This window comes from Heteronotia binoei, chromosome 2 (genome assembly GCF_032191835.1).
Source record: "Heteronotia binoei isolate CCM8104 ecotype False Entrance Well chromosome 2, APGP_CSIRO_Hbin_v1, whole genome shotgun sequence".
NCBI lineage: Eukaryota > Metazoa > Chordata > Lepidosauria > Squamata > Gekkonidae > Heteronotia > Heteronotia binoei.
The window spans coordinates 92,589,909-92,603,733 of NC_083224.1; the positions used below are offsets into that span (position 1 = coordinate 92,589,909).

At 42.4% G+C, this 13,825-nt stretch overlaps 1 protein-coding gene across 1 annotated transcript in view; it reads right to left on the reverse strand.

Annotated features, from left to right (window-relative positions):
* LOC132567329 (adhesion G protein-coupled receptor E3-like) overlaps positions 1–13,825 on the reverse strand; it is a 53,981-nt gene that overhangs the window by 18,360 nt on the left and 21,796 nt on the right. The window contains exons 7-14 of the mRNA XM_060233010.1: positions 13,438–13,612; positions 9,666–9,785; positions 9,062–9,261; positions 8,247–8,417; positions 7,269–7,463; positions 5,586–5,821; positions 4,524–4,590; positions 3,391–3,482 (exon numbers count right to left, since the gene is read on the reverse strand). Coding sequence (XP_060088993.1) covers positions 3,391–3,482; positions 4,524–4,590; positions 5,586–5,821; positions 7,269–7,463; positions 8,247–8,417; positions 9,062–9,261; positions 9,666–9,785; positions 13,438–13,612 — 1,256 coding nt within the window. The remainder of the gene's footprint in view (positions 1–3,390; positions 3,483–4,523; positions 4,591–5,585; positions 5,822–7,268; positions 7,464–8,246; positions 8,418–9,061; positions 9,262–9,665; positions 9,786–13,437; positions 13,613–13,825) is intronic.

Below are 13,825 nucleotides of genomic sequence, written 5' to 3' on the forward strand. Positions count from 1 at the left end.
AGAGAACCCAGCTGTGTGCAGACACTGGTGATTTAAGAGGGTTCTACGAAGCCCTGAAGGCAGTATATGGTCCATCATATCAGACTCAGAGTCCCTTGCGTAGTGCAGACGGCCAAGTGCTCCTCACAGACAAGGCATCCATATTGAACCGGTGGTCGGAGTATTTTCAGGTTCTCTTCAGTGCCAACCGCGTAGTTCAAGATTCAGCAATTCACCTCACCCCACTTCAACCAGTGAAAACAGAGTTGGATGAGATCCCCACTCTAGAAGAGACTGTTAAAGCCATCAAGCAACTGAAAAGTGGCAAGGCAGCAGGAGTTGATGGAATTCCACCAGAGATCTGGAAGCATGGGGGCACAGTACTACATAGCTCACTTCACAAAGTACTTGTCACCTGCTGGGAACAAGGCAAATTACCACAGGACTTTCGCGATGCAATCATCATCACCCTATACAAGAACAAAGGGGAAAAGTCAGACTGCTCCAACTACTGGGGGATAACCCTGCTCTCCATCGCAGGCAAAATCCTTGCCAGAATACTCCTGAACAGACTGGTGCCCGCCATTGCAGAAGAACTCCTCCCAGAGAGCCAGTGCGGCTTCAGAGCTAACAGGAGCACCACCGACATGGTATTTGTTCTCAGGCAGCTCCAAGAGAAATGCAGGGAACAGAACAAGGCTCTGTATGTGACTTTTGTCGACCTTACCAAAGCTTTCGATACCGTTAGCAGGAAAGGCCTGTGGCAAATCTTGGAACGTTTAGGATGTCCCCCAAAGTTCCTCAGCATGATCATCCAGCTACACGAAGACCAGCGAGGCCAAGTCAGACACTGCAACGACCTCTCGGAGACCTTCCCAATAGGCACAGGTGTAAAACAAGGCTGCGTTCTCGCGCCAACTCTCTTTACGGCCTTCTTTAGCATGATGCTTCAAAGAGCCGCAGTAGATCTAGATGATGACGATGGTGTCTACATCCACTATCGCACCGATGGCAGCCTGTTCAACCTGAGGCGACTAAAGGCCCACTCCAAGACAATGGAAAAACTCATCCGAGAGCTACTGTTTGCTGATGATGCCGCACTCATCTCCCACTCGGTATCAGCTCTGCAGCATATGACGTCCTGCTTTGCAGAGGCTGCCAAGCTATTCGGCCTAGAAGTTAGTCTGAAGAAGACAGAAGTTCTCCACCAGCCTGCACCCCAGGAAGATTGTCACCCTCCCTGCATCACTGTGGGTGAATCAGTTCTGAAGACAGTCCAGCAGTTCAGCTACCTGGGATGCATCATCTCCTCAGATGCTAAGATCGACAAGGAGATTGACAACAGGCTGGCAAAGGCAAACCGTGCCTTTGGCTGACTGCACAAAAGAGTGTGGAGCAACAAGCATCTGAAAAAAGGCACAAAGATCAATGTTTACAAAGCGGTTGTGATGACAACCCTCATCTACGGCTCCGAATCGTGGGTTTTATACCGTCATCACCTGCGACTCCTTGAGCGCTTTCATCAGCGCTGCCTTCGCACCATCCTCAACATCCACTGGAGTGACTTTGTGACCAACACTGAAGTTCTCAAGCAGGCGGAGGTTACCAGCATCGAGGCACTGCTGTTGAAGATGCAGCTGCGCTGGACAGGGCATATTTCTAGGATGGAAAACCACCGCCTTCCCAAGATTGCTCTGTATGGCGAACTCTCCACTGGCCATCGAAATAGAGGGGCACCAAAGAAAAGGTAGAAGGACTCCTTGAAGAAATCCCTTGGCACCTGTCGCATCAACCATTACCAGTGGTCTGACCTCGCCTCAGATCGCAGAGCATGGAGGCACACCATCCACCAGGCTGTTTCTTCTTTTGAGAACGCACGCATAGCTGGTCTTGAGGACAAAAGGAGATTGAGGAAAAATCGCACTGCTACAGCACCAACCCTAAATCAGACTTTTCCCTGCAGCCACTGTGGCCGGACCTGCCTGTCCCGCATTGGTCTTGTCAGCCACCAGCGAGCCTGCAGCAGACGTGGACTATTGCACCCTTCTTAAATCTTCGTTCGCGAAGCCAAGCCGAGAGAGAGATTATTTTTATATATTTTTCCTAGGTTTTTTTTCCAAATCCTTGGGAAGAGGGATCAATGTTTCCCTTCGCGACCCTTTTGGCCATCCTGGATTGAAATGCAAGATTTTTCTTTCTTAGTAATTAAGCACTGAACAACAACAGTTAAGCATAGCAATAATAGTAATTATGAAAAAAAGAAAAGGAAGTATAGAAGCAAAGATAAATGTTTAATGTGGTGTCAATATAGCAAGATTAAGTAGATAATTATATGTTCTTTTGTAAACCTGCTTCCAGTGTGCCAAATAGGCTAGGTACGCCACTGTTGAGAGGCGCAGACAAACTTTGGCTTGGACCAGGAGAAGAGCTTCTCAGCTGCCAAATTTCCTCACTGGCTCAGATAAGAATCTCTCACACATACTTTCTAGTTTATCTCCCCCACTGATGAGCAGGCGCAGCTCTAGTGCGAATAGCGCCCTAGGCTGGTGGCCTCCCTGGTGCCTTCCTGGCGTGGCGCTCACCTGCCCACCCACCCCCGGCGCTCTGCTCACCTGCCTGCTGCTGTTGCTCCGCTCACTCCCGTCCCCCTGCTCACCACGGCTAAAAGTAAGCTCTGCCAGCTTCGCAGCCCGCGCCTGTGTGTTTTGTTAAGAGACAAAACATGCAGGCACGGGCTGCGAAGCTGGCAGAGCTTACTTTTAGCCACGGCAAGCAGAGGGAAGGGAGGAAACGGAGCACCGCTGCAGGCTAGTGGAGTGCTGAGGGGTGCGGTGGCAGTGGGGGGGCCGTGGGGGGGCCGTGGCAACAGCCCAGAGGGGGCTAGTGATGGCCATGGCAGCAGCAGGGAGAAGGGAGGGAGGCACCAGAGGGGAGGGGAGAGCCCAATTTGCCGCTCCTGGCCTCTTGGCACCCTAAGCAACCGCCTAGTTTGCCTAGTGGGTGAGCCGGCCCTGCTGATGAGGCATGATGAGGTAGAAACTGAAGGCAGCTGAGAAGACAGAAAAGTCTTTCTTTTGCACTTTCATTTCTTCTGCAATGCATTCTAAGAGCTGCAGCTCTCTCAATGACTGACAATAACAGCCAGGCATTTTACACTTTATTTATACCTTGCCTTTCTCCCCAGTGAGGACCCAAAGCAGCTACATCATTCTCATAGTCTCCAAATAGCAACCCTAGGAGGTAGGTTAGGCTGAAAGTATGTGACTGGCCCAAGGTCACCCAAGAAAGCTTCCATTGCACCTCCTTCTCACCCCTGCCAAAAAACCCCTAGCCTTCACAATGGTATTGTCTAGAACTCTCCCTCTCTCTTTAAATTCCTCCTATGTGTTACTTATTTGCAGCTTTTCTTACCTGGTATTTTTCAAGGTAGATACTTTTGAATTGAGAGATGCAAGCTTCTCATGCAAGATCTTCAGAATAAGGCAGAAAAACACTGTATTGATCTGATATAGAAAATGGAATGTAAAAAGGTCAAACAAGTTCCACTGAAGATGGTGATGCAAGATCCTTAGCTCTTCAACTGACCTGACCTTTAACGCAATGATATAGTTTACAATAATGCGGAAATATGAAGATCAGTGCCCCAGATTCTTTACTTAATTTTGTGGTATCAGTGCAGTTATTTCTAGCTCAGTATCACTGCATAATAGGCAATCTTGCATAACTAGTTGTACAGAAGACACAGAGTAAATTTGAGTTCAGAAGAGTCTAATGCTGCTCCAGAGTTGTACTAACACAAAAGTGAACTAAAGTTCAGACACAAAAGTGAACTAAAGTGAGTTTACAAAAATCCAAATCCTTAAGAACCTTGTGGTTCAGTGAATGGATTCCTATTTCATTCGTAGCCAGGGTTAGGGTCACCAACCTCCAGGTGGTGGCTGGACATCCCCAGCTATTGCAATTGTTCTCCAGGTGACAGGGATCAATTCCTCTGGAGAAAACAGCTGCTTTGGAAGGTGGGATTTATAGCATTATACCTTTTGAAGTTCTTCTCCTCCCCAAACCCACCCTCCTCAGAATTCACCCCAAAAATCTCCAGGTATTTCCCAGCCTGGAGCTGGAAACCCTACTCAGGGATGACAATAAGAAATAGGATTTCTGCCTCCTAACACTTAAAGGGCTTATTTTTCTTTAGCAGTTGTGGAGAGCTGCTTCCCTTCCTTGCTCCCCACACCGAAAAGTTGCATGCCTGAGTAGCTGGCCAGGAAATTGATAAACTTCCTCTTATTTGGAGGAAGTTGCATTTTGTTCTATATTTGTTACAAGAGCTGAATCATTTTTGTTGCTTCTTATGAATTCTTCCTGTCCTGTACTTGATAAAAGAAATATCTTCTCTGCTGAAAAGTGCTGTTAAAGAAGATGACATTCCTACTGTTGATTCCAACTGAACTTGAATCAGGTTTGTCATTCTTTGTTCTGGGCAGCTTGAACAGAATCTATTCATTTTGCTAATCTTAGAGAACATAAGAGCCCATCTTACTCACCACAATTATGGCACAGACTGGTCCCAGAAAACTCCAGTGAAAACCTTTATCAGGATTAAGCCAACAGCTAAGGAAAAGGAAAAGAAAGAAGACCATCAGCAGAACTTTAGGAAAATTTTCATGCAATGAAATACAGAATAATTTTTCTAAAGCATGTCTAGTACTCATGCTCAATAAACTAGAATAGGCTAGCATTTAACTGTTCTCTCAGCTCAGAAATACAAAATCACAACACAAACTCCCAGCCTGGATAAAAATTTGGAGGCATGATGGAGGCAGTTCTAGATTTCAAATAGTCCTTGCCCTTGATAGATCTTGTCTACCAAGACATCTTGATATAGCAAAGTTTGGTTAATATTATTGTCACACACTGTATTGTAAACAAACCAATGGGATTATATCATGTTCTACACTTATCTACCTTTCATTTTCCCCTGCTGAACTGGGAGTTATTCCTTGAGAAGGGCCCTTTATTTTAATGGAACATTGTTTTAGAGTGGATATCAGCTATAATGAATTAATAATGCCACATTGCTCTCTGAATGCCTAGTTAAGGACGCTTTGATCTTGGGGTTGCAGGGTTGCCTATTCCAGGTTGGGAAATACTGGATGTATGGGAGGATTGGAGAGGGAAGGGAACCTAACATGGTAGAATACCATAGAACACATCCTCCAAAGCAGCCATTTTCTCCAGGGGAGTTGATCTCTGTTGTCTGGAGGTCAGTTGTAATACCAGGAGATCTCCATGCCCTTCCTGGAAGCTAGCAACCCCAGGTTTGAATCTACTCAATCTCATTGTGTCGCAATGCTCCTTATTGTACTATCCCCAGTGAATATCAGCTAATTCTTTGGGAATCACTGTGACAAAAGATCTCTTGTGGGTTTTATTACAGAGTCAGTATAAAGGAGTAATCTCAAATGAAATAACTGGGAATAAGTTCCATTAAAATCAATGGTATTTATTTTTGAGTAAGGAGCCAGGATATGTTCCACTGGCTGAAGAGAGATTTTACAAAAGTTAATATTCAGTTCTCTACTAAAAACTTCAAAACAAGCACTTACTGATAATGAGTCCCATAGGCCCATGGAGCACTTGCTGCAGAAATTGCTACTATCAAGGCAGGGATCCCATAGCCACAGAGGTACATGCATATCCTCACATGTTTGTTGGCACCACTGTAATTTGCCACTTTCAGATTCTTGACAATGAAGTACAGATTCACACCTTCCAAGAACATCCACAGAAAGCAGGCCAGGAAGACGTAATGCAGCATTCCAGCAACAACTGAGCACAGAACCTGGATCAGAAATAACAGCTGTCTTTCTTTCAGGACTGGCTTCTTGCATTGCTTTTCCTCTCCTGGGTTTGAATTAAGAAACTGAAGTGGACTGAAACAAATTTCTAGAATTCTACCATACTAATTGCAATAGAGCAGTTCAGCATCTCAAACAGAACTACAGGACAACCTGCTCAGGAAGAATCAGAGCAAACTTCCTCCATATTACATTATCAGAAATAAAACTAAAAGGAATAAAATCTGACTAGGCTTGCTGAAAATGTATGTTTTTGCCCCATCAACACTATAGGTATAGTCAGGGCTTTTTTGGTAGAAAAAGCCCAGCAGGAACTCATTTGCATATTAGGACACACACCCTGACATCACCATTGTTACACATAGGACTTTTTGTAGGAAAAGCCCAGTAGGAGCTCATTTGCATATTAGGCCACACCCTCTGACACCAAGCCAGCCAGAACTGCATTCCTGTGCGTTCCTGCTCAAAAAAAGTCCTGGGTATAGTGTTACACAGAGGTATAATTCCCTGGATTCTTCTATATTATATCAGGGATCTTGCCATTCCTAATATTTCCCTCAGAGGACAAACCATGGGCGTTTTCGCACTGACCTTAATCGGCAGCGATGTCCCTCTTCACCGCGCAGGATCTGCGCGAATTTCGCACCAATTGCTGCGGAGCACCCGGAAGAGCCGCAAAGTCCGTCGGCTTTTGCGGCGCAAATGGAAACCGCCAAAAACCAGTTTCCATTTGCGCCGCAAAAGCCACGGGACTTTGCGGGTCTTCCGGGTGCTCCGCAGCAATTGGTGCGAAATCCGCGCAGATCCTGCGCGGTGAAGAGGGACGTCGCTGCCGATTAAGGTCAGTGCGAAAACGCCCCATATTATAACATATAATCAATGGCAGCTTCTTAGAGTTGCCAAGTCCCTCCCGACAACTGGTGGGGGATCCTAGGTCTTGTTGCCAGCACCACACAGGAAGTGATGCCATCATGCCAGTGATGTCTGGGCAACATTCTGGTATTTGGGCAAAAATTCTATTATAAAACTGGCTTCTACCATAGAGTTTTTGTCCAAATACCAGAGTGTCACCTGGAAGTCACTGGTGTGGCTCACATTACTTCCTTTACAATGCCAGACAAGAGGCGTTGGCCTTCTTTTTCTGCTGGTAAGTCCCCCCACCAGCCAGCTGATCAGTGGCTGGGGATAGGGCCTGTTGGGTGGGGGAATCCCTACCTCCACCAAGGGGCCTGGCAACCCAACAGCTTCTACATGGGGAGTGTGTGTGACCCCCCCCCCCCAAATGGCAGGGACAATACTGCCCTATGGCAGTAATGGCTTTGTACACTGTGTGTATACATATGTAAAGAGAAAAGGAATGCTGGAAATCACACTTTTAAACTCTACAGGGCAGAGTATGTCACACATATCTTTTCAAGATGTGTTGAGTACCTTGTTGTATGTTTTGTCTATTCCTGCTAAGAAGAGAATGTCTGCAAAGAAGAGGCAGAAGCCCAGCTGTAGGTGGATGAAAGTGCTACTATTTTGGACGGAGCGGCAGTAGAGAAATGTTACAATGGATAGGAAGAGGCAGACGATTGAAATGATCAGTCCAATGTAGCTGATGAAGACAAGAACCAGATCCCCCTGGAACACAGAAGACCTGCTCTCAGATTCAGACAACTGCCTTGTGACAAGCAAATCTCTTCTACCTTTCATTCTGCATACATTTGTTGATGGAACAAATCCTCAGCTGGTTTACACCTGCCTCAGTCCATTCATTGCAGTGGATGAAAATAATATGCTGAATATCTTGCAGAACTTTTGTAAATACAATGAATGTAATAGAAAGTTAATGAAATAATTTAGTTATGAACTGTCATGGCAAGAGAGGGCTGGAAGGGAAGGGGGAAGAGATGTCCACACTGTATTTTCCTTTCATCCCTTCCATCCCTTCTCACCCCCTCCAGCCTGTTCTTGCCTTGCAGCAGGACTTTCAAAGTTTTCCCAGTTCCTTCTTCCCAAGTTGTTAGAATTACACCTTTCCTTTTTTCTTGCTAAAGTAACACTTTCCCTCCCTCACTGTGTTCCTTCTACACTAGTGGCCATAACCAGATGGACACAGTATTTCCAAGTTATAAGAGTATATGTGCAAAGTGTCAAATTCCAGAGGGTTTCTAGCCAACATTCCACAGAAAGAGATTTGGTAATTAGTGACCAGCACATATAGTAATCACATTAGTATACTAGGGAATAGATGTGATTCTCCTCTTTTGCATAATTAGCCTTGAGTCCAAGTGAGAAAGGCAGACTGTATGTACATACAAACATACATAATTGAATGGCTTAAAACTGGCTTAAACTTGCTTTCTCATTCTTTGCTTGCTACAAGAGGGGGTTGAGAGATTTCCAAATCCAAATACCACATACTTGCTTGGGAATGGTAGCCATCAACACAGCATATGTAGAGAAATATTGACAACTGCATTTGGAATGAGAGTTGTTAGAATGGAGATGCCAACAGCCCTCAGGAGTCCAGGCACTATCCTTGCTTGCAGAGCTCAACTGGACACAAATAGCTTCTTTCTGGGGATCCTTGTCCTGCAAAGAAGGAGAATGGTTGAAAGGAGATACCTGATTCATTCATTTATGGGATTTATACACTGTCCTTATTGGGTTCAAGACAGGTTACAAATCCTTTAAACAGAGTTCACACCAATGTTCCCTCTAAGCTGAAGAGTGTTGTGAGCAAAAATTCTACTTTGTGAGCTCTTGGTATTAAAGTTGTGAGCTACTGGCATTAATTAAAGTTGTGAACTACTCCATAAATTATTGTGCTCTGGGGTCATCCTTCCTGAGCTAAGACAAAAATGTGTGAGCTGGAGGCTAAAAATTTGTGAGCTAGCTCACGCTAACTCAGCTTACAGGGAACACTGGTTCACACAGAACTAATAGTTACATTTTCTTCTAGCATACAGATTAGGCATCACTCATTAAAACAGGCAACAGATGTAAGATGAGCTAAAGGAAATATGTACAGGATTTAGTTTCAGGTTCCATACTTCCTGACATCTGCTACAATACTGACTGGCAGGGATTTGAACTTAAATTCTGTCAGCTCTTTCCTTGGCATTCGTATTCTCTATCACATCTTAATATGTATGAATACATATGAATATGACTAAGTGAACAGGAAAATATTGTTGGCATTTTCCAGATGTCTCCAACAGATTTGAGTTACATACCTCAAGGTGACAAAAAGTGAGGTTGATAGGGATGGAAATATTTCTCATCCAGCTGCTGGTAGAAGCACTTACTACCCTGGAGTTCATACGGATGTTTTCCAGCTTTTTGCCATTCTGCAGAGTCATATTCTGCAGGGAAGAGGAATTTCCTAGGAGTGATTCCAGCCCATTGAATGATAAAAAAGCCACAGCAATGTAACCTGTGGGAGACATCATGAAGACAGAGGTTAGAGGAGAGAAGAGAGAAATGGCTCAGGCCAAAATGTATACATTATTACCTAGACACTGGCTATACCTTGGTAATAAGCATAGCAGTAAGATGCAAAATAATTTATGAAGAAATGGCCACATATGCTTCAAAGTACACCAGGAGGTACACAAGACAGCACAGGTAAGGTGACAGTGACACCTCCACCCCTCCCTAACAGCTCTTCTTTGCCTTCTCATTCTCTCATTCCACCATGCCTGGCTGGCACCTTGTGATCTTGAGTACTTGCATTTTAACTATGATTATACAATTTTGTCTAAAAGTCTAGACTTTCCATGAATAAAAGGATTAGTGTATTTGTATAAATGTTACCTGGGAAAAAAGGAGACAGCATACCTTGAGTGGCTGTCCTAGCCAGTGCACTTGGATGAATAGCCAGTTGGTCTCCTTGGGCATCTAACCTCATAGTTTCTCTTCTGGAAATCTGTTCTTCATTCATGAGTTGTGTTTGAATCACTAAAATCAGCAGAAAGGGAACCTGAGTTGTTGAATAAGCAGCACTACTATAAATCTTACCGGTTAATGAGTGTATCCCAAAATAAACACAGTGTTTCTACTGATCTGTTATTACAGACAGACAGGTAACATTTCTATTGGAGATATAATTTAATTTACAGTGCTTATATTCTGCTTTTCATTTTAAAGACCAGAAAGATGCCAAACAAACCAGTTAACCATAATTTAAAAAAAAAAAACCCAATAAAATTGCAATATAAAATTCTGAAGCAGAACCAGCAGTACTAATATATAGCAAAGGGCACCATCTGTTAAAAGTTCAGGAGAATAACACTATTTTAATCTGGCACTTAAAATTCAGTGTCTTACATCCAAAGTTGTCCACACAGTGAAAATGTAACCAACTACAGCCCACAGGGCATGGTTTGGGTTCTACAGTGGAAGAGGGGAATTAGTGAAAAATGCTTACCTTTTCTAATGCTAGAAGTGTCCAATTCCTGATAGAAAACAAGGTTTGGATTCAAGCAAGCAGTAGACTTGGTGTCAGGAGAACATTCTAACACTGGAGTATTACTGCAGATAATGCAATCTCTCTGGTCATGCCTACATAGGTTTTGAAAAACCAACAAACTGGGATCACAGTTCATATTACAAGCAATAAGAGAAACCAACACTGATGTACTGGCTAACAATGTTTAGAAAAACCTTTTTAGAATCATATAATCTTTTTATACATTACAATAGCACAAGAAATGTCCATTCAAATTGCAATATTGCAAGAAATGTCCATTCTCACATTACAATATTACAAAAAAGGTCCACTTTCAAAGATCATCTGGATATAGGCTCATTTCGTAAGTGAACTTCCTTAGGAGTAGTGCTTCCTATTTCTTTCAGGGTTATTAGCCTGTTGTAACAATTCAATATGAGTCTATATCCAGGTGATCATTGAGAATGGGCCTTTCTTGTAATATTATAATGTGAGAATGGGCCTTTCTTGTAATGTGGATGGACATTTCTTGTACTATTATAATGTATAACAAGATTACATGATTCTAAAAGGGTTTTTCTAAAAAGGTTTTACTAAACATCACAGTGTTTGTTTCTCTTATTACATAACTTCTGAATGCAAGGGCATCGGCTGGATATGATCCCCCTTCAGATGACTTCAGAAAGGAAGCAAGTGTAGGAGCAAGTAGTCCTTTGAAGAAGAAGATATTGGATTTATATCCAACCCTCCACTCCGAAGAGTCTCAGAGCGGCTCACAATCTCCTTTACCTTCCTCCCTCACAACAGACACCCTGTGTGGTGGGTGGGGCTGGAGAGGGCTAATACAAATCTTTTTTTTTTCATCTTATAGTAAGCATAATAATTTTCCTTTTTTTTCCAGATTCTTTGACCAGTCTTCAATTTATATAATTGGTTAATTTGGCCATAATGGCATTTTATCTCTGCAATTGTTTTTGTTGTATGGGCACTCCTCAGCTTTCCATTTGGTTGCCCATATTGTTCTGGCCACCACCAGCATGCATCAGAACAATTCATGAAGTATTCTTTCATTTTATTATTATTTATTTATATTTCACCCATTCCCCCGTAGAGGCTCAGAGTGGACTACAACATAAATACTTTTTTGCTCTTTCACAAGTCCACCACATATGGTAGAAAGAACCTTCATGTATTTTACATTTCCAACATCTGTCTGGCATCTTATTATTCATTTTTGCCAATTTCTTAGGAGTCATATACCATCTATACATCATTTTAAAACAGTTTTCTTTAATACTATGGCACGTCAAAAGCTTCATAGAGTTCTTCCACAAATATTCCCAAGCTTCCATCTGTATTTCTTTATTTACATTAATTGCCCACTTAATCATTTGAGATTTCACTACTTCATCTTCCGTAGACCATTTTAAAAGTAATTTATATAATTTTGAAATTAATTTTTCGTTGTCTCCAAGCAGAACTTTTTTCCATTTCTGTTTGTTCTTTTCTTATTCCTTCAGTTTTAATGTCATTCTCCACCAAGCTCTTTATTTGTTGCATTTGAAACCAATCATATTTATTATTCAGCTCTTCAGCAGTTTTCAATTCTATTTTGCCACTTTTTATTTTTAATAGTTTATTATATGACAACCACTTTTCTTCACCCGTCTCAGCTGTTATTTTTATCACTTTGGCTGGCAGCATATACATTTTGACTTCCTCAGTTTCAGTATCATACTGAAGTAAAAGTTTGTAAATTCATCTTAGCAGATGATCCTTTCATTGAATAATTTTTTTTTAAAAAATCAGTTAAATCTCTTATCTGTCCTCTATAAGCTTGAACAGCTTTTTTTCAGTCTCAAAGTTAGCTGAAGAATACCAGCCATTGTATATTCTTTCTTCTTCTTTTACTGTTTTAACCTCTCCTTGTAAATTCAGCATGTCTTGATAGGTTATAAAATCATTAATATTTCTCTCATATTTATCATAGAATGCCTCTATTGCTGACATAATTGTGAAGTCAGTGGACTAATCCTTTTTTTCAGAGAAACCGAGACTTTAAGTAGCTGCATGAGATTTCTTTTGAATTTGTGTCATTTTCTTTACCCAAAGAAGACCACGTAGCCTTTCTGTCTGGTCTGCATTTTCTAATTTCATTAATCTATCATTTCAGTTTGTAATCCAATCTGAAATCCAGACTCAGCTGCTTGGTAGCACAGTTTAACATTGGGTACTGCTAAACCTCCTCTTCCCCCCACCATTTTACAACACTTTGAATCTGATCCTTGGCTTCTCACCCTTCTATATGAATATATTTATTTGCTTTTGCCAGTCTTTCAAAGTTTCTCTTGTATATTGATTGATATCATCTGGAATACCATCTGGAATATTTTTTGGTAGTACATTAATTTTAATTGTAGAAATTCTTCCCAACCAAGATAATTTTAATTTTTACCATCTTTCCATATCCTTTTGTATTTTTTTCCAGACCATATCATAATTATCTTTGAATAATATTTCATTCTGCCCAGTTATTAGGGTTGCCAAGTCTCTTGCAGCCTCCAGTGGGGGACTATTGTACCATAGAGTTTCCCCTCCCAAATGGCTAGAGCGTCTGGGAAAACCATAGAGTTTTCCTGACTGAGAGTGGCTGCCGCACGATGTCGCCGGCACAAGGTCATCACTTCTGGGTGATGCCGTTGAGCTGGCAATGTCGGGGGAGGTTCCCCACGCTGGCCCAGTATGGGTTGGTGGTTTGGGAGCCTCCTGGGTGGGGAAACCCGTGCCCGGACTGGGGGTTTGGCATCCCTGTTTCTTCAGTGTCCTTCAGTGTTTTATTTGCACTGTTTCTTCAGTGTCCTTAGCTTTCCAGTAAACCACGATTTCTGGTGTCTAAATCACTAGAATGGACACTTACAAGTTACAGTCTCAGTTACAAACAGCAACTTTCCACTGAAGAGATCAATTAAACAGTGATTAAGGAAGTTATTAGTGTAATGGGAACATTTCCTGAAAGAGTTTTGGCAGCTACAAAACCTTTCAAGGGGACACCATGCTAACTGCCCCCACACAGTTCTTTGCCATGTAGTTGGACTTCAGAAGCACAAAAAGAGCAATCTTATTTTTTTAAGATACAATAGAAGTCACTTTGCTATGTCTTACCTACTGACTTAGTAGTCACAGTCTGGATGGGTGTCTCTGGAGATGAGAGAGCTGTTGTTACAGCAGTGGATCCTAGCTCTTCCATAACTAGCATCACAGTAGATACAACATCCTCCTTTGCCTCAGTATTCCAGACAGAATTATTGACAAGCTTTTCAAACGATTCTGCTGTTTCCTGTAACATTACAAGAAACAAACAGACCACACAACCATTCAGAAGGACCCTTGATTATTCACAAGGATGTCATTGTCAAAAGAGAATCAGGTAGTGAATCTACACAGACGAGGCAGAGGCAGATTTTTAATCAGTCTTGAAAATCAGCTCTATCTACTGATGGATGGCCAGCCTGGCTGTGTCCCAGAAAATCTGGATGTGGCATTGCAAGCT